General features: G+C 41.5%; 1 protein-coding gene across 2 annotated transcripts in view; it reads left to right on the plus strand.

The window, feature by feature from the left end:
- Positions 1–24,931, plus strand: part of IMPG1 (interphotoreceptor matrix proteoglycan 1) — a 91,169-nt gene that overhangs the window by 44,285 nt on the left and 21,953 nt on the right. For both annotated transcript variants that reach the window (XM_065889032.1, XM_065889033.1), the window contains 2 exons: positions 17,687–18,215; positions 21,068–21,287. In XM_065889032.1, the coding sequence (XP_065745104.1) occupies positions 17,687–18,215; positions 21,068–21,287 (749 nt within the window). The remainder of the gene's footprint in view (positions 1–17,686; positions 18,216–21,067; positions 21,288–24,931) is intronic.

A 24,931-nucleotide genomic window follows, 5' to 3' on the forward strand; every position in this document is an offset into this window, starting at 1 on the left:
TATAGGGCTGATAAGGATGCTCTGTGATTCTAAGTGGAAATGTCAGGGAAGATTTTTTGTGGCTGATATTTTTAATAGAGCTGTTTCCGTTTTAGTTAGGGCTCTTTACAAAATTCTGTGGGTTTTGGTGGTCTACCTCATTCCTATTTTCCTCGTGTGAAGTCAGTAGGCAACTTTACTGAGTACAAGTTTTTTCACAAAAACATGTATGGCATGATAGCAGAACCACCTATACAGATTATATTTGGTTTATATGATTACCAGTGACTAAATATTAACTGCATGATACAGTTATCTATTTCTGCATTACAAATCACCCTTCAAGCTAGTGCCTTAAAACAACAATTGCTTATTTTGCCCATAAATCTGAAAATTTGGACAGGGATCAGTAGGGATAGCTGTTTTCTGCCCCATGTTGTGACAGCTAGAGTGTCTCAACTGCCGTTGAAGATCTTTTTTCAAGAGGGTTCACTCACACAGCTGACAAATCAGTGGTCAGCCAGAGCTGTTGGCTGGAGGCCTCATTTCTCCACTGTGTAGCCTCTCTGAGGGGCTGCTTGAGCTCCCTGTCAGCATGGCAGCTGGGTTCAAGGAGTCATTGTCACAAAAGAAAAAAGTGGAAGGCTCCAATCTCCTCAGGGCCCAGAAACAGTGTCACTTCCTCACATACTAATGGTTAGGCAGCCATAGCATCCATCTTGATTAAAGAGGAGGGAACATAGACCTTAACTCTTGATGGAGGAAGTAGCAAAGCATTTATGGCCATTGATAATCAACCACAATTCACAACAACCACTCTTTTGACTTTTAAATCACTTAAAAGTTGGTTGGATAAAACAGACCACCTTTTCGTGACATGAATGATATGAAATGCTCACTGGATTCCTTTCCTTCATTATGATATCAAAAAGCCTTATTACAAGATCAGTATTTTGGGTATATTAATAAAAATGATAGTATATCTATGATGAAAGTATTATTGTTTTCAAAATTGCTTTACTGTTTTCATTTTTTGTATACATTCCTTCCATTCATGAATATACCATAGAACACTAAAGCTGGAAGGCCTCTTAGACATACTCTAGTTAAGCTGTATGTTTCACAGGTAAGAAAACCAACGCTAGAGGTGGGAAGTTCCTTGCTCAAGGTCACACCGTGTAGCTGGTGGCAAAGCCAAGACCATCGTTCAAGTTTCTTCCACCTATTACACTATGTTTGGCTTAGTAGCCCCATCATTTTAAAGAATATATAGTGCCCCAAACTTGTTTTCTCTCAACCCACAGCCTCTTCTTTCTCTATTTCACTACCTCGTCATTTTTTTTAATAGTCTAGCATTCTGAGTCTTCACAATCTCGCCTTCTAATCACCACAGTTTTCACACAGTTTCACACGTTACAGGGACACAATTTTCATAAAAATCGCAGATCTTTTTTCAATTTAGCAGCCTCACGTCCATCTTTATTTTACTACACCGCTGGTACAGGGCTCTTATTGACGCTCCCTTCTTTACACTCCTTCATGTAGCTTCCGCAAGATGAGTCATCCTTGGTTCTTAGGTTTTTCTTAATAATTTGTTTATTAAAATCCTGCCTCATTCCCCCAAAAAGGTGATGATGGTTTACAGACTTGTGTGAAATACAATAAGATTTTATTTTAAAGAACTGAAAGAAAAGTGGAAGAAAAGATGAAACAAAGAGAGGTCAGATGACTCTTGGGGTAATGAAAATGTTTGGGAACTAGATAGAGGTGGTGGTTACACAACGTTGTGAATTTTCCTAACACAATTACTGAATCATTCACTTTTTTTGAGGTCATCAGATGTTTATAACTAATAAATAATTTTAGAATAACAGAATTAAGGCAATATTGAACTGAATATTGCCATCACTCCTTTTTTATATTTAGCATTTCACGATTTAAACCATTTACTTTAAAACGTCTAATATTATGTTATGTTTCACCATAATAATATTTTTTAAAAAATCAAATGACTCCATAGGGAAAATTGTTTAGAAAGTAAATATCAGAACGTTCTTTCTTTGCTTCGGTGGTTCATGAATTTGGCTTTGAGCTTCTCAGCAGACTGTGCAGTGAGGACAATGCAATTTGGAACCTGCATGCTTAGAGCATGGTAATTGCTTCGGAGAAAAATATTTCTCCTATGAGTCCTCCTAAGAAGGAGCATCTGGGTTACGGTGAACCACGTTCTGTCTGCCTCAGCCTCTCCTCCAGCATAAACTCGGTGTCAGGTGTTTCCTAGAAGGCCCTCCCTGGAGACACATAACGAATGCCTGAACCCAGTTCATTACAGTGGTTCCATGAGGGAGAGGTGCTGACCATCTGCCTTAACTCAAGGATTGATTTTAGGGTATCCAGAGGCATGACCATGCGGTATAACCTTCAGTCAACGCCCCATAAATAAAAATTACCCTCATAACTGAGCTTTTGATTAGTATTGACCAAGAAGCATTATATTTGTTGGCCTGGGCTTAGACAGCAAATACGCTATGTTGCCAATGAAAGATCCATACGTTTTCGTTATCAGCCCAACCAGGGATAGAAAGGACATATCTCGATGACCAATGAAGACCCCCACTAGGAAACATCCCTGATAAAAAGGCATCCCACTCACATATGTAGAAAGGGGAAGGAAAACAGAAAGCAGCTCTAGGCAGGATCAAGGCTTCCCTCCCTCAAAAATTTCTGGGTCTCTCCACAGCACAGGTAGATGACACCCAGGACTCCAAAGCTCTGCACCTCGGCATCACTGAGATAATTCTAGCCTGGAAAAATTTTAAGGTTAGTGTCACCAAAAGCCCACTAAGCCATTAAAATCTCAGTCAAGTACTCATAGAAATCTCTTAGCGTAAGTAGTCTAATGTAGTGGTTAATCCCCTGAGATAAAGTACTTGCAAAAGGTGCCTCTAGAACACTAAATGAATTGGTGTCTGTCTGGTCTCGAATTCTGAGGTCTTCTATGTTTATTTTTTTAGGTTAGTTGATCCCATTCTTTCTTGCAGAGCCAGTTATCTGTTAAGATTATTCCTATTTCATAGAAATGAGTCATAAACCTATAGGACAAACTCAACATTCTGTTCTCCACGTAACATGCATCCAACTCATTCAAAAGTGGTATCATATCATTAGGATAGAAATTTCGTGTGGTTTGGTTTGGTTTGGTTCACATGTGCGTAGGCAGCAATACAGTTTCCTTTTCGTCCATTAGAATGACGATCTGACCTGTCAAAAAAGAAGCTCTTTACTGTTCTCCCTCCCAGATTAGTTTCTCACTTGCTAGACATTCCATTTAAGATGTAAGCCAGATCTCTCAATAAATTGCAATATCTGAAACGGTGAAAAAGCAAACTTTAGGCAGAGCTATTCTGCTATTGGACATTGTCTTGCCTTTAATTCCCTGCATTAATCTGGATTCTCCAGAGAAACAGAACCAGCAGGAGATTAGAGATAGAGATTAGAGATAGAGATAGAGATGATAGAGATAGAGATGATAGAGATAGAGATAGAGATGATAGAGATAGAGAGATAGAGATAGAGATAGAGATGATAGAGATAGAGATAGAGATAATAGAGATAGAGATGATAGAGATGATAGAGATAGAGATAGAGATAATAGAGATAGAGATGATAGAGATGATAGAGATAGAGATAGAGATGATAGAGATAGAGATGATAGAGTTAGAGATATAGACATAGAGATAGATTCACTATAAGGAATTGGCTCCCATGCTTATGGAGGCTGAGACATCACAGAGCTGCAGTCAGCGAGCTGGGGACCCAGGAGCATCAGTGGTGTAAGTCCCAGTCTGAGTCCAAGTCCAAAAGCAAAAGAAGATCAGTGTTCCAGCTAAAGACAGGCAGAGAGAGTGGATTCCACCTTACTTCGCCTTTTGTCTTATTCAGGCTTCCAGCAGATTGGATGAGGCCACCCACGTTAGGGAGGAGCCTGCTTTACTCAGTCTACCAACTCAGATCTTAATCTCATCCTGAGACACCCTCACAGACACACGCAGAATAGTGTTTACCCAAATATCTGGGCACCCCATGGCCCAGTCCAATTAGCCATCACATCCCCCATCTAGGTAATAGGTTAAAACACCACACGTTTCTGACTTTCCTTAATCTGGCCTCAGCCTTTGACTCCATTGAGAGGAATCAGTGATATGAGCTAAACTGAATGAACCCATTAGGGAACCCGGGCGCTTATATTCCATGAGGTCAAGGACTCGGTCTGTCTCTACTCATTGCATCACCTTCAGTGTCAAGCCAGATGTGTGGCACATCTAGAGAGACAATTAATATATATTAAATGAGTTAAAGGAGTAAATGAACACATTTATAGCATAATACCTCCATGAAAGTCAGAGTTGATGGGTTAATTTGATTATTTCCCTTTTTGCGCTACCTAAAAATGCAGCTCAGAGAGAGCCAATTAAGTGGTACAGAAACAGTGGTCAGCTATCTATTCTGGCCATTGTGCTCACCATTGCCATAATATGTCATCCATAGTCATGCCTTTGTGGCTTTGCACAAATTATTCTCTCTTGTGCTTATAATACCCATCCATCCTTCTAGCCTGATGACCTCCTACTCATACTTTAAGTTCCAGCCAACATGCTACCTCCTCTGTGAAGCTTTTCCCAACTGCTACCTGAAAAGACTCATAATTACCATTTTTCCCTGACTCTAAAACAAAAAAGTATATATACCTCCATCAGGCATTTACCACTCGGTATTGAAATAATTGGTATGCATCTCTGGGGTCCCTCCAAGACTGACTTCCTGAAGTGAAAGAACGTGTTCTTATCCCTTTTTTAAAAAAACTGCTGCACTGAGCACAGTGTCTGGCACATGCTTGGGGGTTCATAACTATTTGTTACTGTTGTCAACCTTACTGGGTCCATCAGTGTTTCTGGTGTCAGACGGTAAACTCCCGGAGGATATACCTCTCTGTGTATCGGTCCTCATGCATCTCCAGAGACAGCCTCACATGAAAGGTGGCATTCCTCATTGGTAAATACTTTTGTCAAAATGAGAGTGCTGAACAGCTTTAATTAGCTCCACCGCGTGGGATGTATTAATACCACAAGGATTCATGTGGAGGCATGAAGTGGAGGAAATATGCAATAAGCCACTCTCCCAGCCAAAACATTTTACTTCCTAACTCTCAACCACAAGAGCCTGGCCAAGGTGTTATTTAATTTGCTCCACTTCAAGACGAAAAGATAATAATTAAGACTTGGAAAGATTTGTAAGGAAAACTCAGCTGAACTTTACACCACTAAGGTCAACATGTTTGCCTCTTCTTCCTTGTATTTCTACATCGAGGACCAAACAGTAAATTTTCCCAGCAGGAATATGCCACTAATAAAAACAGTTCAGAGGTCCATAGGGAAAATCTCATCTCAAAGAAGGAAGGGACAGGGCTTCCCTGGTGGCGCAGTGGTTGAGAGTCCGCCTGCCGATGCAGGGGACGCGGGTTCGTGCCCCGGTCCGGGAAGATCCCACATGCCGCGCAGCGGCTGGGCCCGTGAGCCGTGGCCGCTGAGCCTGTGCGTCCGGAGCCTGTGCTCCGCAACGGGAGAGGCCACAACAGTGAGAGGCCCGCGTACCGCAAAAAAAAAAGAGAATTCAAAGACAGGCAAAATATAAGCCAGGGATCAACAACTGAAAGCCCTGTGGCCCAAACCCAGCCCACCACTGGTTTCCCAACAGCCTGCAGGTCAAGTATGGTTTTTACATCTCTAAATGGCTGAAAAAAATCAAAAGAATTATAATGTTTTATGACGTGTGAAAATAACATGAAATTCCATTTCAACACCGATAAATAAGTTTTACTGCAACACAGTCAAGCCCCTTGACCTGCTATGGCTATTTTAGAGCTACAATAGCATAGCTGGGTGGTTCCAATAGAGACCAGATGAGCTATACAGCCTAAAACATCAATGTTTACCATTTGGCCCTTCTCAGGAGAAGTTTGCCAACCCCTGATATAGGCAGTCAAGAATACTGGCACAAATTTGCAAATTGATGCAAAACTGGTCAAAATCTACCCAGCAGTAAAATATAATGTTTGAAATCATCTCTTCCAGAGGGGGGATATCAATGGCCTCCCCATCAGACGAACTTCACTTGCGTCTCTGTGGACTACAATTATTGCGTTACCTTTAGTTCCCTACCTTTAGTAGGAACCTTTAGTTCCATAGCTTATGGAGTTATAAAATAGCCCAAAGACAATGAAAAGCACACAACTCTCTAAAATTAGATAACCTCCCACAATCTGCCCACTGGTGCTCATAATTCCTTTGAAAAGACACCCAGTAATCTTTTACACCCATATCACAGTCTTTCACAATTTTTTCTAACACAAACTAAACTACATTCATTTTTTAAAAAATATTTATTGAAGTAGAGTTGATTTACAATGTGTTAGTTTCAGGTGTACAGCAAAGTGAATCAGTTATACACATACATACATCCACTCTTTTTTAGATTCTTTTCCCATAGAGGCCATTACAGAGTACCGAGGAGAGTTCCCTGTGCTATACAGCAGGTATCTATTGTATTTATGATAGTGTAGATATGTCAATCCCAATATCCCAATTTACCCCCCCCTACCTTATGCCCGGTAACCAGGTTTGTTTTCTATATCTGTAACTCTATTCTGTTTTGTAGATAAGTTCATTTGTACCATTTTTTTAGATTCCACATATAAGCAATATCATATGTATTTGTCTTTCTCTGACTGATTTCACTTCACTCAACATGACAATCTCTAGGTCCATCCATGTTACTGCAAATGACGTTATCTCCTTCTTTTTATGGCTAATATTCCATTGTATATATGTACCACATCTTCTTTAACCATTCCTCTGTTGATGGACATTTAGGTTGCTTCCATGTCTTGGCTATTGTGAATAGCGCTGCAGAGAACATTGGGGTGCGTGTGTCTTTACGAATTATGGTTTTCTCCGGATATATGCCCAGTAGTGGTATTGCTGGATCATATGGTAGTTCTATGTTTAGTTTTTAAGGAATCTCCATACTGTTCTCTGTAATGGTTGTACCAATTTACATTCCCACCAAGAGTGGAGGAGGGTTTCCTTTTCTCCACACCCTCTCCAGCATTTATTGTTTGTAGACTTTTTGATGATGGCCACTCTGACCAGTGTGAGGTGATACCTGACTGTAGTTTTGATTTGCATTTCTCTAATAATTAGTGATGTTGAGCATGTTTTCATGTGCTTTTTCAAGACATCAGAGTTAGCCTCTGAAGAGAACTCGTATTTCAGATGTGCTTAGGATATGGCCAGACCCCATTTTATAACCCATATTCTCTGCCTGCTCTAGGAGCTGGGTGCACGCCAGTGACTGACCACCACTAACTGAGCCCTAATTGTCATCTTCTCATTCACAGACCAAACATTAGTCCTTATTTGGCTTGTGCAGAGTCCTCTGGGCAAGGAGCTCCCTTAAACGAAGGCCTGGGCTCTGCCCTGAGGGAGCATGTGTTCCTGGCACACACATTTCCAAGCCAATAGAGATGATCCATTTTAGATCTGATTTCCCTGTGATTTTATAGCTTCCCACTTTCCCCAAAGAAAAGGCAGCATTCCTCTAAAATTCTTATCCAGACTGCATTTCTTCCATTTACTGGTAGAAAAATATCTGCATAAAAATCAATATTCTCTGATCACCCTTAAAATGCATGTTTGACTTTTCAATCAACTTTATTTTCATTTAAGCTGTTGAATATTTATTGCAATTAAGAAAATCCTCATTAAACATACCTTCGGTGTTTTGATGAAAACTTTTTGTGAAGTAAACAATTTTCCAAATCTGCACTAAAATCTTTGTATTATTTTTTAAAAATATCTCTTGCTTTGATTTTATTAGTACACAGTCAAAATTGCTTAAGGCCATTCTCTGAAGACACTCTCTCCTAAAGCCAGACTTTCATCTCCAGGGTACCCCAGCTCGGTTTCTACAAACGATAACCGTTTGTGGCTCAAAGAATCGCACTTGCTGAATTTTGCTTTCTTGTGTCTGGCTGTGCTGTCACCACATCCCTAAAGCCAGCAGGGCTTATCAGTCTTCTTTCACAAACACAGACGCTCCAGCTAATGAGAGTTAGGCCTCCCTTTTATGTCTCCCAAAGCACGCCAGTTGTCCTCTTTCACAGCACTTGGCACACTTGTGATTGTATAGTTACTGCTTGAAGATGGAAAGTTCCCTGAAGACAAGCGCTGGGTCTGCCATATTCACCACTCTAGTGTCAGCAGTGCCGTGAGGAGGGTTCTGGAGTCTGACTGTGTGCATCCAAACCCCAGCTAACTACTTGCAGCCTTGGGCGAGTTATTTAACCTCTCTCTGTGCCTCAGTTTTCCATCTGTGAAATGGTCATAACAGTACTTATTTCATGGGGTTCTCGTGAAGGTTTAGTTAGTATGTTCAATGCTTAGAATTGTGCCTGGGGAGAGGAATGGACTGGGAGTTTGGGGTTAGTAGATGCAAACTATTACATATAGAATGGATAAACAATAGGTCCTACTGTACAGCACAGGGAACTATACTCAATCTCCTGGGATAACCATAACGAAAAAGAATATAAAAAAGAATGTAGGGCTTCCCTGGTGGCGCAGTGGTTGAGAGTCCACCTGCCGATGCAGGGGACATGGGTTCGTGACCCAGTCGGGGAAGATCCCACATGCCGCGGAGCGGCTGGGCCCGTGAGCCATGACCGCTGAGCCTGCGCGTCCGGAACCTGGGCTCCGCAACGGGAGAGGCCACAACAGTGAGAGGCCCGCGTACCGCAAAAAAAAAAAAAAAAAAAAAAAAAAAAGGAATGTATACATGCGTATGAATAAGTCACTTTTCTGTACAGCAGCAATTACCACAACATTGTAAATCAACCATACTTCAATTTAAAAAAAAAAAAGTTTAAAAAATCTAAAAAAAAAAAAAAAAAAGAATTGTGCCTGGTACATACAATGTAACCAAACAATAACAGCATGCCTGGCACAGCTCAATATGCAATAAATATTCATTAAATGAACGAATGATTGAAGTGAAAGCAGAATTGAATCAAATATTCAAATAAGTCTAGTGCTTTTTCACTCTTCTTCCATGCTTTCTTGAATATACAGAAAGCTTAATTTTAGGAAAAAAGCAGGATTCCAGCAAACTTTTAAACAATAATTCCACTGGTTCTCTCCATAAAAATGATCATTGGATTAACTGAAAAATTACTTTTCTCTGGGTTTGCTGTTCTAGTCCTTGACTTTAAGCCAACATGCTTTAAAAACAGCCATAAATTCATCTCTAGCAATTGATTTAAATTACCATTTTATACTGGTACCTAGTATGTGTTCAATAAACGTGAGGGATGATTGTTTTAAGGAATGGATGAAGGATTCATATGTACATATAATTTGGTAAAATTAGAGTTTAGAGCAGTGTGTAATACAAAATATACCAGACAATTAAGGACACACTTTCATTCAGACTATTACAATAGGGGGAACATTCATTAATGAGGAATGTGTCAAACAGAAAAAGTGGGCTGAGGTTTCATAGAGGCTGAGTCTTACGGGAGTCCGGAGAAAGTGCACAGTGAGTCTCACCCAAGTCACATGAGGAAGGGGGATTCTTTGCAGTTAACCCTTCCCCAGAACAAAAAAGGGTGGGGAGATTTCAGAAAGCAAAAGGGTTGAGGTGAGTGAGAGTTCTTAACCATAGCTATTTTTTGGAAAAGGTCAAGTTCAACATTGTCAAGAGTAATTTTCAATGGGGCAATACTGCCCTGCAGGATATGTCTTGAGAATGTGAGTGACAGAGACACTTCTTAGTTGCCTCAGTAATGGGAAGGCACTGCTAATCCTTCGTGGGAAGAGAAATTCTCTAATATGCAGGACAATACCACACAACAAAGGATTTATCTGCTTCCACTAATACTTTTTCTTTTCTTTTTTTTTTTTTACATCTTTATTGGAGTATAATTGCTTTACAATGGTGTGATAGTTGCTGCTTTATAACAAAGTGAATCAGTTATACGTATACATATGTTCCCATATCTCTTCCCTCTTGCGTCTCCCTCCCTCCCACCCTCCCTATCCCACCCCTCTAGGAGGTCACAAAGCACTGAGCTGATCTCCCTGTGCTATGCAGCTGCTTCCCACTAGCTATCTATTTTACGTTTGGTAGTGTATATATGTCCATGCCACTCTCTTGCTTTGTCACAGCTTACCCTTCCGCCTCCCCATATCCTCAAGCCCATTCTCTAGTAGGTCTGTGTCTTTATTCCTGTCTTACCCCTAGGTTCTTCATGACATTTTTTTTCTTAAATTCCATATATATGTGTTAGCATACGGTATTTGTCTTTCTCTTTCTGACTTACTTCACTCTGTATGACAGACTCTAGGTCCATCCACCTCAAAAAATAGCTCAATTTCGTTTCTTTTATGGCTGAGTAATATTCCATTGTATATATGTGCCACATCTTCTTTACCCATTCATCCGATGATGGATACTTAGGTTGTTTCCATCTCTGGGCTATTGTAAATAGAGCTGCAATGAACATTTTGGTACATGACGCTTTTTGAATTATGGTTTTCTCAGGGTATATGCCCAGTAGTGGGATTGCTGGGTCATATGGTAGTTCTATTTGTAGTTTTTTAAGGAACCTCCATACTGCTCTCCACAGTGGCTGTATCAATTTACATTCCCACCAACACTGCAAGGGGGTTCCCTTTTTTCCACACCCTCTCCAGCATTTATTGTTTCTAGATTTTTTGATGATGGCCATTCTGACTGGTGTGAGATGATATCTCATTGTAGTTTTGATTTGCATTTCTCTAATGATTAATGATGTTGAGCATTCTTTCATGTGTTTGTTGGCAGTCTGTATACCCACTAATACTTTTGTATATCTTGCTAGATATTCATGTATATGGGGGGGGCAGAAAACTGTAAATTTCTAAGCCTGGACCTAACTCCTGTTAAAGTAAAACTTTATTAAAAGGTAAAATCATTACTCTCATATAAATATAAAATGAACATAAGTCAAAGATTATATTTAGCAAATTACTAATGAGGAAACAAGTAAGACGTTATGACCAGTTTGAAGGAGAATTTAAACAACACAATCAGCAATTAAAAATGAGGAAATAAATTTACAAGTTTATGCAAAACTGGCCAGTAGCCACACGGAAATAGTCAATTATATCCCACCTGATGAAAACCCTTTGTCTTTCATGGACAAGAATAATTTGCATTACTCTAAGTATACTACAACTAAAAGATTGCAAAAATGATAAAAGGCACAGACCTGTATAGATCAGAAAACCCAGAAAGTGCACTAGATAAGAAACTTAAGTCCTTTACATTCTTTCCTGACACTTCTTTTTTTATATAAGTATAATTTGCAAAATGTATTTTGCAAAATTTAATTTAACCTGAGCTTTCTGCAAATTCAACCAATGTGTATAATGAACTTTATGAAGTGTTAGCCACCAATTCAGGAAATCACTACTTCTCTTATGACAGTAGTGATCATTGTGTTTATGTGGCCAATACAACATCTGAATCTGTCTGCCATTGTAGCTGTGGAATCCACAATCATGTTTATAGACGTTTACATATAAGTACATATAGGAATCTAACTGCTTTATTATGTCTTATGGTGCTATGCCTTTTGAGTTACATATTGTGCTATTATACATTATTTTCCTTTTATTTCTCATTTATGTTACAGTTTTTTTAACTTTTTATTTTATATTGGAGTATAGTTAATTAACAATGTTGTGTTAGTTTCAGGTGTACAGCAAAGTGATTCAGTTTTACATATACATGTATCTATTCTTTTTCAAATTCTTTTCCCGTTTAGGTTGTTACATAATATTGAGCAGAGTTCCCTGTGCTGTACAGTAGGTCCTTGTTGGTTATCCATTTTAAATATAGCAGTGTGTACATGTCAATCCCAACCTCCCAATCTATCCCTTCCCCCCACCCTTCCCCCGTTTATGTTACAGTTTGAACAATGCATTGACTTTTTTGAAAGTTTGTATTTGCTTGGTTATATTCTTGATGAAACTCATTCAGGATCATAAGGGGGCATTACCAAGTATTTGTTAGAAAAAGCGGTACTGAATTGGTTGGGTTGGGGACACCTAGCATGGAAGTTGCCTACGGCAACCTAGGTTAGGTAAATACAATTCAGAGCGGCAACGCTGAGGATAGAAACCATGTTCCTAAATGCACAAGCTATGTCTGTCTCTCAGTCCTTCCTTCTACTCACTCCTCCCCTTCTTCCCACCATAAACACAAACACACACCCTTTCTAAAAGCTTCCCTGTAAAGAGACTGGCATCTAATGTCCCCATTGCAGATTAGAATACTGATATTATACACACACACACACAAACACACACACACACACACACACACACACACAAGTTGATGCAGAGCCCACAGATAAAGAGCTCAGATCCACAAGACTGGTCCCTACTGTAGATACCAAAGTCCCAGGCTGTCACTGGTACTTCTGATCAACCAGCTAAAAACTGGCTTCCCAACTTTTATGGCTGCCATCAGAGGGACTGGTTCCCAAATCACCCAGCTCTGGCAGCCAATGGAGCTCAGCATTCACAGTCCCCCAGAACCACAGAAGACAAAAGAGGCAATTTTAAATGGGTACCAAGCACTTCCTGTGGCCTTCCCCTGGGCTTCAGCACAGAGGGAGCCGGCAAACACACACAGCTCCCAATTTCTCCCTGGAATGGGTTTGATGGCATACTTTTCCAGCTGTTGCTCAAGTTTCAGAAATTTAGGAGCTCTGGGTCAGGAACTGGAGGCTGAGGCAAATATATATTTCTTATTGTATCCCAGCTACTTACTACCTGTAACTTTCAAATGTGAAGGACAACTTGACTTTTGGAGTTTCTTCTTCTGCCATTTTCACTGATGCCCTTCTCTACTATTCTTAGAACTGAATTTGAATATTCAGTTGTCTCAAAATAAAACGTTTAATACTTCTAAAGCCAAATCATTGAAGTATTCTGACAAATACAGCATTTTGCTATCTCACACTTCCCCACTGTGCAGTCCCACTTACCAAAAGTACTCCCTTTTAACTCAGCTATTTCTTCTGGCATTTATTCTTGCCATATTTTTAAATAATATACATCTTTTGACTCATCTGTTTTATACATTATTTACTGACTTCCTATTATTTCAAATAAGGATTTAAGCTTCTTACAACACCCTTCCCTATCAATATGATAATAACTATTATTGAATCAATATTCGATGTTTCCATTACTTATTTACAGCTGGCCTATTTGCTCTAAATATGTTTACTTTCTGTTTTCCCGGAATTAATGTTTTCTTTGATTTTTTTATTTGCTTAACGTTCTTTGTACTTATTGCCAATTCTTTTCAAATTTTGCATTGAAATTTCCAGTAGAATTTTCCACATCAGGTAACTTATCACTTCCAATTTTCAAAGACCTTCTCTTTCTCCTGGACTACTACTCTCCAGGCCTTTTGAACAGCTGTCACCTGGGATTTCCATTTTCTGTCATCCTTAAAATTTCCTTGGCCTTTCTCCTGAGTTGGACTCCCTGATCCCTAGATCTCAGGCCCCTCCGAGTTCACTCTCTTAGCAGCACATCCATTAGTAGTTTTCTCAAGTTAGAAAAAAAAAATTGGTACAATGGCAGAGGGCTTGGTGATACAAGCATCGCATGTACTTAGTTTCCTTTTACACCTCGAGTACCCATCTCTCTGAGATGGGGATTTCCCTTCACCTTCTTCCTGGAGATTTCCCTCACTTTTCTTCAGTACCCCATGTCTTCCTATTTCTTGGTTTACCCTATCATTTTAGGTAAACACATCCTAAGAAAAGGTGCCCAGGAGGAATTTTTGGAGAATTTATGTGTTTAAAAATACCTTCAGTCACCCTCACTCTCAACTGAGAGTATAGAACTTTATTCTGACCATGCTGCCCTCACAGCTAGCTGTTCCTGGAGCAATACAGACACCCTTCTTTCTCTGGCTTTCTCATTTGCATTTGCTGCATGGCTAAACTCTCTCACCTCCTTCAGGTCCTGCTCAAATATTGCATTCTCAATGACCACCGTATAAAATTGCAAACCCAGCATTCCCACCTTCTTTCCTGCTTCATGCTACTTCATTAGCTCTTATCACCACCTGGTATAGAATATATTTCCCTTTGCTTATTTTGTTTATTTTCTGTCTTCCTCCACTAGATAGTAACCTTCTTGGGGCCAGAAACTTTTATCTGTTTTGTTCACTGATGTACCCCTGCACCTGGAACAGTGTCTGGCACATAGTAGGCCATCAATATCTATTTGCTGAATGAATGAATAGTAAACACATATGTTCTATCTCTATAATATGCCGAAAAAGAAGATGACTTTTTTGTTGTGATAAATAAGAATGGATTTGTTTGATAGAGAATTAAGAACTTGCTGGTCACGTCACTTGAAGATCTAGAGGAGACTGTGGAATCTTTGTTTTTAGGTTTTTAAACATAAACCAGGTGACCACCGGATGTTTATGATTAGTGGGTACATGTAGATGTGTGACCCTTTCCAGCGGCATTTAGAACGATCTTTAATCTGCACTTGCCTCACACGTCTCTGTGCCTTCCTCTGGCTATTAGTGGGGCTCCTGGCTGCCCCCACTGAGCCCATCCTCACCTGTTACCGGCTTATCTCACTTTGGGCTTCAGCTGGACCTGAGTTCAACCACTCTGGTTTGGAGCATTTCATCTGTGGCCTTTGTTTGCGGGAAGATCACCTGCCCAGAAAGTGACCAAAATAGCCTTTTCCTTTATACCCAGCAGCTGGGCTTCTACCAGCGGCCCCCCCCCGGGGCACACATACATATAAACATACCTCATGCCCTCATGAGAACTCTACGCATGCTCTAACGTGACAGCTAAAAAGTCAAGTTATCTGGAGTCTGTTTTGCATACCTCATGGTGAAATAAATGGCAGTGTAAAAACTTAGGGTCAGGATGGCCTTTGTTGCTGGCATGGCTTTTGCCTAAGAATCTGATGAATAATTATTTTAAAGACATTTATAAGTGGTGGTAATGTCTGGATGATATTTTGTTTCAAAAGAATTGACTATAGCCTTAGTAGTTTCAATATCAAGCTGAGAGACTGTGAGGGGTCTGTTAAAATCACACTTAAATAGGGCTGCTAGATTCAGCAAAGAAAAATACAAGATAACCAGTTAAATTTGAATTTCAGATAAACAACAAATAACGTTTTAGTATAAGTACGTTCCAGTGGGAATCCTGTATTTTATCTAACAATGTACATTTAAATAGCCAACGGTTCTATCAGTGAAATAACTTGGTTGGGTTTATTGTGAATGATTAATGTTAAGATGCCACAGGGACTTCCCTGGTGGTCCAGTGGTAAAGAATATGCCTTCCAATGCAGGGGACGCAGGTTCGATCCCTGATCGGGGAGCTAAGTGCCCCCCACATGCTGCAGGGCAACTAAGCCCACACACCACAACTACTGAGCTCGTGAGCCTGAACAAGAGATCTCGCGTGCTGCAACTAAGACCCGACACAGCCAAAAAATAAAAAATTTTTTTAAAAAGATGCCACAAAGGTTAAGAGTTAGAAATTCTTGTTTGCTGGTTGATGACATAATGTAACAGACTGTTTTAATCTGACTAAAATCTCTGTACTGAGAAAGGTATGAGTAATGAGATGCTGGCCTGGAGCAGAAAGAAGACACCTGTCAGTGTGCTTCTTCCCTGACCCTGACCATCTGGAAGAGCGCTGAGGAGCTCAGATTCAAATGCATTTCCCCCCAGCACAAAGTCAAATCAAACCACTGTTAGTACTTGAAGCCTTCAATTTATTTATCCCAGATCTTTCCAAGGATGTCTTAGTCAGCCTGGGCTGCTATAACAGAACATCATAGACTGGGTGGCTTAAATGACAGAAACTTCTTCCTCACAGTTCTGGAGGCTGGGAAGTCCAAGGTCAAATTGCTGGATGATTCAATTCCTGGTGAGGGGCTTTTTCTGGTTAGCACACAGATGCCTTCTTTCTGTATCCTCACATGACAGAGAGAGAGAGAGAGATCATCTCTCTTATGTCTCTTTGTATTTATAAAGGCACTAATCCCATTCATGAGGGCTCCACCCTCTTGACCTAATTACCTCCCAAAGACCCTACCTCCAAATACTGTCACATTGGAGATGAGGATTTCAACATATAAATCTTGGGAGAATGCAAACATTCAGTCCATTGCAATAGAGATTTGAATAAAACTACGAGTGTATATCTAGAAAGATCTTGGATGTTACAAAACATCATTTCTGATAGTTGAGTGAATTATGGGTAGACACACCCAGGCATCCTCCCCAGGTGGAAGAAAAGGGCGTGCTTCTCTGAAATCTGGTTAAATTCTCCACAGACAGGTTTTATTTTAAGAAACTAATAAAAGTAATATGATTCTACCTTTCAGAGCTGTTTATTACTTGGATTTTCAGTTCGGGTGATTGCACTCTAGTAAATTAGCTGACTGAGAGTCCAAAGATTATATCTGCATCCAGACAGTCCATTCATCATGCTTAGCATTTGGACTTTAACACAGCTTTCCCACATATTTGCCAAAATGCCACCGAAGTATTCACAGAAAGCTCCCTGTTTTGATCTACCTAATGCCTTAAATATTATCAGTGGCTCTAGGTTTAGGTTTATTGAAATATCTGAAAGCTTCATATAACCACTTTCTTAGTTCATAAATACTTATTGATTTTAATTTTGCACCAAAAAGGGAATGGACTTCAGTAGTTCAATATGTACTTACTCAAGAAAGCAATGCAAAGTGGTGGTATTATCAAGGTATAATCATGTAGGAATGAAAAAAACCTTTAAATATTACCCAATATTTAGTTGTACGGCCAATACAAAGTTCAAATTATATGTGTAACCCACATCTTCACGCTCTCCATATCATTTTGCAAATAGGCAAGTTATTCAGTCAGATTATCCAATTTTGGAAAAGCATAATTTAAATTTTAATTGATGAAACTACCAAAATGTGATAACTGAGATCCCCCCAAAAATCCAATTACATAAAATTCAGGTTTGCATGATTGGAAGGTGAATAAAACTCCAGGCCAAAAGAGCACAGCTAATTGTCTGGGAGGTCCAGATGGGGATGCGGGATCCAAGTCTACCCCAAAGCCATCTGTGGTGTGCCATCACCTGCTGACCTAGTCCTTTTTGACCACCTGGTCCCTAGATGTGCTGTGTCTCACTGGGCAGTAAGTAATTCCTGTAATTCTAGGCAATTGGTGCTCTTTCAGTCTCACATATCCAGAAGTATTGGGCCTGAATAAAATGGCTATAGAGACCCACCCTCTGTCTCCCTAGGTGTGGACACAGGGCTGCCTACCCTTTCTGTACCAATTTGTCTTTAATTATATCTCAATAAAACTGGAATAAAATCGAAGAAATTTAAAAATAAATAAAATAAAATATGACATTAAGATTGTCAAATGCTGTTTTTCCAAAAGTAATTTTAACTTTGGATTTTCTTTTTTGCTTTCTATTCTTTGCGGGGATGCTTGGACATAATGAATTGGTCTCAGGAGTTTCCTCCATGGACAGTTCTTGGTCTCCACCTGCTGTGGCCTCTACCTCCCTATCAGAAACTCGACCTTTTTTTACTGCATCGAGCATCTTTTCTCAGACTGATCAAAGTGCCACAGACATAATTTCCCTTGACCAGACAGTACTAATCCCACGGCTAACCATCCCCACTGATGATTATTCTGCCATCAGCCAATTGGCTCAGGAAATTTCACGTTTACCTGCATCTTCAGAAGACAGCAGGTTGAGTATCAGCAGTCAGGATACAGTCGGAGACTTAGACGGGACGGATCTCGCCAGTACTCACGCATCCTCTGAGGTACTGGGATTCAGTGGGTATGTTTCCACCCTGGATCATTTCTTGGAGAACATCACTCCTGGCCCAGCTTTGCAGTACATCACCACCAGCGCCATGACCGTCGCCACCAGGGGCCGAGAGCTGGTGGTGTTCTTCAGTCTGCGTGTGGCCAACATGCCCTTCTCCACTGACCTGTTCAACAAGAGCTCGCTGGAGTACCAAGCTCTGGAGCAGCGATTCACACAGCTGGTGAGTGGACACCACATACAGCTATCTGTGTGTCTCCTTTCTTTTTTTTTTTTTTTTTGCTATTATTTTATACTATAATCCCTGGTTGTCTTGAGCAATGCTAGGTGGAAGAGACAAGCCTCTGAGATAGCTGTTGCCGATGGCATTCAGCTAGAGCATTGAGATGGATTCAGATCCAATGGGCCACTGCCGCCCAGAGTCCTGGGAACAAACTTATTTTTAAGACCTTTTCATTATAGTTCCTCCCGATTTAGTTTTCCCAGGAATAATACATAGCCACTCACGGACTGAACTTGGAATTTATAAACAATATGAGTGGACTTTCCCTAAGTTATAATGCCACATGCTGTTTTCCAGCCATCTGAATAAAGGGTTCAAGGCTAGAAAAGTCCAGCACAAGTGAGGCCGAGAGTTCAAGTGTAAGAAATCTTTTTTTTTTAGTTCCCCTTAAATTCTCATAAAACTAAAAAAAAAAAAAAAAAAAAACTGACTAAATGGCTTAGCATCCCAAGCCCTAACACAGAAAGTGAGAAGACAATCATGGTGGCATATAACCCTGATTTATGAAACACCCCCCAAACTCACATGTACTAGAAATACATACACAGTGAAAACTGCTGAACTATGAACCTCTACACAGTCACGGCTAATGAAATTCAAGTACACAATGCACAGCACAAAGATTACAGAATTTTTGAAAATAAGAGGGAAAATATTTGTAAGCTACATATAAGTTAAATCATTAGCAAATTAAAACCACATAAACACCAATGCTTCAGGTGAACTCTAAAGTAAGACTTTGTGCTATTCCCCCCTCCCCCAAATGAGGTGAGTAGATATTGGGACAATCTCAAGGAACAGAGTCCCAGGGTACCAAACCCAGGTGTATTAACTAGGGTACATGCTGGGCTGCCATAATGAAAAGATCAAGAATACAGTAACTTAAGTAGAGTACAAGCGTATTTCTCTTTCACTGGGTGGGTGCAACAGCTCTGCTCTATGACGTCATTCAGGGACTCACAATCCCTTCATCTTATAACTCTGCCAACCCCAAGGGTGTTTCCTCACTCATGCAGCCAAAGCTGGGTCACCAGTACATCCCTGTTTCCACTGTGAGAAGGGGAAAGAGAGGAAGCCCAGGGCAAGCAATTTCCTAAGCAAGTGATGCCAAAGTTGCCCACATCTCTTACACTCATATTCCATTGGTGGGAACTGGTCACGTGACCACAGCTTGCTGCAAGGGAGGCTGGGAAATGTGGTCTCTAGCTGGGCAGCCTCTTTCCCCTGAAGAAGAGGAGAATGATTTGGGAGAAAGGAGCAGCTAGTTGTCTGCACACTAGCTGAGGACAGGGAATTCCCACCAGGGGCCAAAGCAATGCTAAGACATAGAGAATGAGCCTAGTCAAAGTAGGTGGGAGAAAACAGGAGAGAGCGGTTCCACACTTTGTATAAAATTTCATTTTATTTTCACAATGACCTTGTGCGGGGGGGGGGGCGGTTACTGGAAGGGGTACCAACATGTGGGTCTGGGTCAGTGTCAAAATTCTGGTGGGGTGGGGACAGGGGCAAAGGAAAAGCAGGTCTGGGCCAAGCCTGGGAGATTGTAGTTTGCATCTGTGCCCTCTCTGGGTTCGTGGGTGTTGGTTCATGAAGGAGAGGGCTCACTTTCAAGGCCGGAAACAAAGTAGACATCGCTGAGTTTCAGACATTTCTGAAAAGTGATCTCAAAGATGGTCGTGGGGACCTCCCTGGTGGCCCAGTGGTTAAGACTGTGCGCTTCCACTTCAGGGGGCACAGGTTCCCTGGTCGGGGAACTAAGATCCCACATACCATGCAGCACAGCCAAAAAAAAAAAAAGGATGGCTGTGGCTTACAAGAGACAGGTGTGGGAACATAAAGCACAATCCTCTGGGGCATCATTTTGAGATTATTAAATTATAACTTGGGAAAGGTCCTTAGGGAACAACTTTTCTTCTCCCTCACAATTCAGGTGAGAGCACTGAGGTACTACAGTAGTTAAGTGGCTTGATGAGGTCACATCGCTGGCTAGCAACAGTCACGGGACTGACACCTAGTCTTCTGAGAGCCAAGTTCTCTACTCTTTCCACTTCACCACATTTGTGTTGATAGGAAGCGTCCTGAACAGACAGACGAGCCGATGTTTCAGCTGTTGTTTATTTCAATACGTCATTTCAAATTGGTTGCTTCCAAATGGATGTCCTATTGACCAGGCATAGGTCAGTCTGCTCCTGGGCTCAGTTTGGAACACGTTTTTATTTACTTGGATTTTTTTTTTTAAATAACTGACCCTGGCATCCCTTCTTGGCTGATAGCATTGACCTGGGTTTTTTGGTCAATCCTCTGTTCTCACAATTCATCATGAAGAAAATCACTGCCCATCCATCTCAGTACTCAGGAAAGTGGAAATATGAGACATAATCACTGCAAATAGATCATTAAATAGTGGTGTTCTGGTCTCACGTTCAATCCAAACACAAACACAAAAAAAGAATTGAGGGCTTCCCTGGTGGCGCAGTGGTTGAGAGTCCGCCTGCCGATGCAGGGGACGCGGGTTCGTGCCCCGGTCCGGGAGGATCCCACATGCCGCGGAGCTGCTGGGCCCGTGAGCCGTGGCCGCTGAGCCTGCGCGTCCGGAGCCTGTGCTCCGCAGCGGGAGAGGCCACAACAGGGAGAGGCCCACGTACGGCAAAAAAAAAAAAAAAAAAAAAAATCAGTGTCAAAAAAGGAACTGAAATTTATGCCTCAGATAATGAAATGTGAGTACAAAGGGAGTGAGCGGTATCTGAGCACTTAGAACACCGTTAAGAGTAAACCCTCTTTTATTTTTTCAGCTGGTTCCATATCTACGATCCAATCTCACAGGTTTTAAGCAACTTGAAATACTTAACTTCAGAAATGGGAGTGTGATCGTGAATAGCAAAATGAAGTTTGCCAAATCAGTGCCATATAACCTCACCAAGGCTGTGCGAGGGGTCTTGGAGGATTTTCGTTCTGCGGCCGCACAGCAGCTTGATCTGGAAATAGATAGCTACTCTCTCGATGTGGAAGCAGGTAAAAGAATCCAACCCAGAAAACTGTGGGGGTGTTTTGGTTTTGTTTGCTTAAGCATGCAGTTCAACGTTGAGGCCACAAGAATCAGTTTAAAACTGCACTTGACAGAATAACTTTTCAGAAGCTATGAATCAACGTAGTAGAAAGGTAGGGTCCTAAGACATGCAGGTTAAAGTTTTCCTACATCAAAAGAGCAAAGAGCAAGTATACCTCTTGCTTCACAATCTGGGCTCTATAGTTTCCCCACAGAACAAAACTTTTGCTGTGCTTAAGAGATTTTTTTTTTAACATAACCCACAGCCAAGCTAATTTATATCTTGCCGGAGGTCAAAAGCACTTTCTCAGTGAACTGCAACCACCTAAGAAACCTTCCAGTCCTCTTCCTAGCACAATTCGGGATGAAACTGAGACAGTTTCCCGAGGAAAGAAAAATAATCATTAGGCCGAAACTCAAACTTGGAAGAAAGCCACTTCACCATCACCCAAGAGAAAATCATGTCCCTTCCCATTTGTATACCCTAGATCAGCTTCCACTTGTGCGGCTTAAAACAAAGCAGTTAGATGTGAAAAAAAACTTAAAGATACAGGGGCTGAGCCCGAAGCTACAAAATAGAAAGCAAACATTTGTTCTGATAATAAAGCATAGTGTATGTACCAATATAACCAGCTATGCCCAAATTGGGAACTGTTTCCACCATTAGCTTCAAAATTCTGTTTTCTAACCAACTGAAGAAAATTTTTTAATTCTCTGCATGGCAAGGGGGCAATGCTCCAAATCTACTGGAAAAGCGACCGGTCATGTTCAGAACAAACTTCCTAATTGGCTGTGAATTAGTGAGGTGGATAGTTAACATCCTCCCTGGCTTCCTGGGGACTAACAATGAAGGCATAGGGAAAGGCCTCAGGCAAAATGCAAACAAAAAGGCTCAGTTGGGAGACACTTCTCTTTGATGGAGCAGAGCCTTGAGCAACTTTAAGAAAATTGCCTCCTACCTCAGTAAACAGGATTATTAAAAAGACAGACAGCCTGAATGCACTGAGCCTGGGAATGCTTACCTTTGAACACAAGCAGCTAAGCAAGCCCTCCCGACCCCTAAGAAATCAAAGACCTCCTAAATGCTAGTAAGATACCGCCTCTTCCCCTGAAAACTACCAGGGGATCCCTGCCAGTTAAGATCAGAAGACCAATTCTTTTCAGTCAATTGAAAACGAGAACTTAGCATAAGAGAGACAAGGGCCCGACTCCCTCCTTTTTTTCCTCCCCGGGGAGCTGGGGTGCCTCTTAGATAGAGGGCAGGAAGCTGGTAATGTATTTGCCAGGGATGTGTAAGGGACCCTGGGGACGCTGGAAGGAAGCACAGCAGAAAACCATGACCTTGGAGGGCTATGGTCCCGAACATGAATCCTGTGTTCTAATGATGCCAGAAACTCTGCCTCTGTGCACCAGTGTGGAATTGGGTGAAGTAGAAAAGAATAGTTTTATTGCTTTGCCAGGCAAAGGGGGACACAGCTGGCTCATGCCCTCAAAACTGTGTGGCCCAAGCTGGTTGGGGGGGGGTGGATTTGGTGAGGAGTTTTATAGCACTGGTTCAAGGGCAGGGTTGCTGATAAAGATCACGGTGTGTACAGGGGCTGCATTCCTTTAATCTGGCCTCAGGTGGTCTCTTGATGAGTTTCTCAAGGTTATCAACTATGATCTTTCCCAGAAGGAAGAATGCTAACGTCTTCCATTTGTTGGGGGTTTCAGTTCTGCAGAAGAGCTGAAAGAAATTGTTATGTGTATCCCTTGAGGCGGAACCAGGACCTGCCCCAAGGCTGCACTATTGTTTCTTGACTATTCCTCCCTTATCCCACCATCCCCTCACTTCCCTGATTAGTGTCTGTTTGAACCTGCCCTTTGGAACTCAGGGAAAGTCATGGAGGCTGGAGTGTATTCCCTACAAACAAGAGAGAGGGGCACAGAAAGGCTTCCGTGCCCAGGAGCCTTACAGGGTCCTGTTAAGTTTCACTAACAGCAGGACTGCATCTCCACAACTGGAAAATGGAGGTAGTAAGAGCTGTGAGGATTAACCAACACTTAGCATAACATTCAACACACTGTAGTTGACTAATAAAAGTTAGTGATTAATATTGTAACATCGTCATTAGCAACTTGACTAATAATCTGTGATCTGAGGAGGGTACCAGTGGGAACAATGACAGTACCATGACAAGGTATTTGTGTGGAGGTTCAACTGAAATTATTTCACTAATTTCTCACAACCAGTTGTGGCTATGTAGCTTTTCCTCTAAGAAGCCAATAGCAATAGAAATGAGATGGTGCTAACGTGGGTTCCAGTCCCTACTGGAGCCAAATTTACACTGATTAATGGTAGAGCAAGAGGGGGGGCCAGAGAGCGCTGGGCCACCTGGGACATTACCTTACTCTACTTATTTCTTGATACTTGGAGAATTCAGAAAAATCTGAATTTTTAATACATTGGAACTCATAGAATTATTGAATGACTGGATGGATGGATGGATGGATAGATGGACGAGGTCTACCAAGAATGGCTGTCGTGAGCCAGCCAGGACATAGTAATGCCTAAACGAAAGGGTTGGAGGACAGCAGAATTAGAAAGCCAAATATGGATTTCATAAAAGTTAAAAATAAATAGCAAAGAACTTTATGGATTCCTCTATATAAATCAAAATGGATAAATCTAATATCCAAAAGCGCTCCTAGTTATAGTGGGAAGCCACTGTGCCATCTTCCAACGGACAGGGAGCTGGAGAAGGTGGGAGGAGGCAGGGCTTCCTCCCTCGCAGCTGGTTTAGTTACTTCACAAAAGGCACAGGGAAGATTCACCCATGTAGCCAGCAAGCAGCTGATGATGGATTGAACCTTACCATCTTCTACACGGGTAACCCAAAAGAGTCAGCATTCAGCCACCACGGTGATAACCAGCGAACATATGAAAGTCCCTGCCCAAAGGAACTTGCCCTGTGGCCAAGGGTGGTCACTTTACAATGATGCTGGAATCAAAGCTATGCCTTTTCCCTTCAAAGACCTTCTAATGAGCGCTTTCTGATATGCTACTCTTAGTTGCAAATTTCTGTGAGTTTGGGAATCACCAGGGAGGGATCCCATAAAAAAGAAAGCACTGAGTTTTCCTTTAAATCCCATTTCATTGAAGCCTGAGGCCTGATTAGTACAGAGAAAATATGGGGATAGAGATGCATGTAGAGAATTCTGGTCTCCCTGGCTGATCTCAGGCAGTGAGGAGGCCTGTGGTTGTTGGTGGTATGAGGGCTGGGCAGCTGCAGCCGCCATGAAGACAACCAGCGTCGTTAAAGAAACAGTGACTCAGTGACATTTGTTAAAGATGCCAAGGGAGACTTTATTCCGGGGGCCCATCTCTACGGATGTAGGGACCACGGCAATGGAGTCTCACGGTGCAGGAGAGATTGGACTCAGCTCTGGGCACAGCACACGCAAGTGGGAATTTATAGCCAAGGAGCAGAATCGGTCAGTGGATGGAATATTACTAAGAAGGAACATCAGGGGTGAGAGGGGATTCTGGCTAAAATGACCTAAAAGGATTCTTGCAGAAGCAAGGCCAGGTGATCAGACACCACCTGGGAGAGAGCAGAGGACGAGGAAC

Source organism: Phocoena phocoena, chromosome 12 (assembly GCF_963924675.1).
Source record: "Phocoena phocoena chromosome 12, mPhoPho1.1, whole genome shotgun sequence".
In the NCBI taxonomy this organism is placed as follows: Eukaryota; Metazoa; Chordata; class Mammalia; order Artiodactyla; family Phocoenidae; genus Phocoena; species Phocoena phocoena.